The sequence below is a fragment of the Entamoeba dispar genome, genomic scaffold, assembly GCF_000209125.1.
Source record: "Entamoeba dispar SAW760 scf_1105229459355 genomic scaffold, whole genome shotgun sequence".
Taxonomy (NCBI): domain Eukaryota; phylum Evosea; order Mastigamoebida; family Endamoebidae; genus Entamoeba; species Entamoeba dispar.
In genome coordinates this window covers 3,087-5,712 of record NW_001853651.1, presented here as the reverse complement: position 1 = coordinate 5,712, position 2,626 = coordinate 3,087, and the positions used below count along the sequence as shown (strand labels likewise).

At 15.2% G+C, this 2,626-nt stretch overlaps 1 protein-coding gene across 1 annotated transcript, besides 11 other annotated features; it reads left to right on the top strand.

Moving 5' to 3' along the window:
* Positions 1 to 140: part of a repeat region that runs on past the window's edge.
* Positions 141 to 242: a sequence feature (AT_rich).
* A 9-nt stretch (positions 243 to 251) lies between these two features.
* Positions 252 to 385: a microsatellite.
* EDI_122190 (uncharacterized protein) lies at positions 361 to 1,233 on the top strand (the record flags this gene model as incomplete). Its single annotated transcript, XM_001735720.1, has 1 exon — positions 361 to 1,233. One exon carries the CDS (start codon positions 361 to 363, stop codon positions 1,231 to 1,233), a length of 873 nt encoding a protein of 290 aa, XP_001735772.1.
* Positions 1,234 to 1,276: 43 nt separating this feature from the next.
* Positions 1,277 to 1,346: a microsatellite.
* An 8-nt stretch (positions 1,347 to 1,354) lies between these two features.
* Positions 1,355 to 1,768: a repeat region.
* Positions 1,759 to 1,927: a repeat region.
* A 27-nt stretch (positions 1,928 to 1,954) lies between these two features.
* Positions 1,955 to 2,092: a microsatellite.
* A 40-nt stretch (positions 2,093 to 2,132) lies between these two features.
* Positions 2,133 to 2,209: a microsatellite.
* Positions 2,210 to 2,247: 38 nt separating this feature from the next.
* Positions 2,248 to 2,417: a microsatellite.
* Positions 2,418 to 2,430: 13 nt separating this feature from the next.
* Positions 2,431 to 2,529: a sequence feature (AT_rich).
* A 47-nt stretch (positions 2,530 to 2,576) lies between these two features.
* Positions 2,577 to 2,626: part of a microsatellite that runs on past the window's edge.

The window sequence follows — 2,626 nt, the reverse complement described above, 5'->3', positions numbered from 1 at the left end:
GCATTTTATTGTTATTGAAGTCCTTTCTTTTCTTTGAACTTAAATATGTCTTGTTTGATTTTCTTTACAAGACTCTATGGTATTACTCAATAGGCATGGCAACAAAATTTGTTGTATATTCTGCATTGATAAAAGGATCTATAATAATGAATAAAAGATAAAACAAAATGAAATATTTAATAATTATGAATTTATTAAAAATAAAAATAAATATCATTTTATTTTATTTCTTATTATTTATTGTTTTTCATAACAAATATTAAATAATAAAAATAGAAAATGATAAAAGAATAAAAAAGAAGAAATTAAAATATAAAAATAAAAGAACTAATAAAAACAACTAATAAATAATAAATCATAATGAAATTAGGATATAATGAAATAATGATAACATCAATGTATTTTGATGATATTAAAGATTTTATTAATTTAGAAATCGGAGTTAAAAGATTTCAAGGAAATATTGAACGATTTCATTTTAATCCAATTCCATTAGATAAATATTCAAGAAAATTGTTTACTAATATTGAAACATTCCATGTTTATGGATATGATGATGAAATATTTAATGATGGAAAAATATTTAAATATGTAATATGGTATTTAGTAAATTATTCAACATATTTATTCGAAAAAGAACAAGGAAATATCTGTAAAAATATAGAATATACAGAAGAAGATAGAAATACATATGGGAATACAATACCATCAGAAGTTAAATCACTTGGAGATTATTGTTTTAATAGGTGTGATTCATTAACAACAATTGATATACCACCACCAATTAATAAATTAGGATTTGGATGTTTTAATAGATGTACATCATTAAAATCAATTAATATACCATCATCAATAAGTAAAATAGGATATGATTGTTTTTATGGATGTACATCATTAATATCAATTAATATAGAAAATCTACAATATATCAGTGAAGAAAGAATATTTATAAATGAACCAGTGTTAGTTAGTATTAAAATACCAGAAAATCTACAAATAATCAATGGAAAGAATATTGAAAAGAAAGATATTAATGAATTTATTATTCCATCTTCAATTACTAAATTAGGTAATTATTGTTTTTATCAATGTTCATCATTAACATCAGTTAATATACCATCATCAATTACATCATTTGGAATTGGATGTTTTTATGGATGTGGATGTGAAAAAGAATTAAAGAAAAATAAAACAATACCAAGAAATTGTTTTAAATGGTGGTTAATGAAGTAAAGATACAAAAAATGAAATACAATATAAATTGAAGTAGAAATAAATTATAATTGATTATCATTTATATTATTATTATTCTTTTCTTATTTATTCTTTTTGATATTATTCTTTTTTATTGTGTTAAAATATTTGTTATTATTTATTGTATATGTTTATTATTTGTTATATCTTCTATTTTATCATATTTATTTATTATCTTTTATATCGTTATTATTATTTTATTATTGTTGATTATTCTTATATTCTATATTTTAACTTATGATTTTCTATTATTAAATATAAATTAAATGAATTTGATATTATAGATAAATAAATATCAATTTTATTAATCTATTTGTATTTATATAATATAAATATCAATAAAAATAAATTATAAGTTAAATTAAATGAAATATGAATATGAATAATGTTAATATGAAATGAAATAATTAAATAATAAGAATATATTTAAAATATAAATATCAAATACATGAATAAAATAAATAATATAAATAATAAAATATAAATCAAAATAAATAAATAAAATAAAGAATAATAATCAAATATTAAAACATGAATATGTATTTAATCAAATATATAAACATATATTAATTACATATTTTATTAAATTTAATGAAAATTGATTTTAATATATATCATAAATGAATATTAAATTAATATAATCTTATATTAAATTATTGATTTATTTATTAATATATAAATAAATGAATAGAATTAATATTTATATTATATTTTATATCATAATATATTGATTAAAAATAAATAAGTATTTTATAAATGAATATATTTCATTTAATTATTTTATTATTATTTCTTATTATCGAATTTTATAATTTCTTATAATTTCTTTTTATATTATTATTCTCATTTGGTGTATTATTATTGAATTAAATCAATAGAATAAAATGATAATGATGAATAATGATAATAAAATGATAATAAATAATAATAATAGATAATAAAAATCATAAGAATATAAAAGAAAATATATTTAATGATAAATAAGAAGAATGAAAATAATATAGAAAAGAAATAATAAATTATAAAATGATTTTATAATTAATTTTAAATTAATATTCAATAAAAATGAATAAGAAGAGAGAATAAATAAAGAAATGATAATAAAGAAATATAAATGATTATAAAAAGAAAATAAATATATGAAGAAAGAGAATAAGAAATAATAACAATGAATTGTTAAATAATATCTATATTTCTCATTTTATATATTGAATAAATTGTGATATTTTATTAGTTAATTCAATTATTAATTATTCATTATTTATGTTATATTTTCTATTGATTATCTTGAATTATTCATTACTTTTATTTTATGTTCTTTATATTATTCTATATCATCATTATTATATATTATTGATATTATTCTTATTAT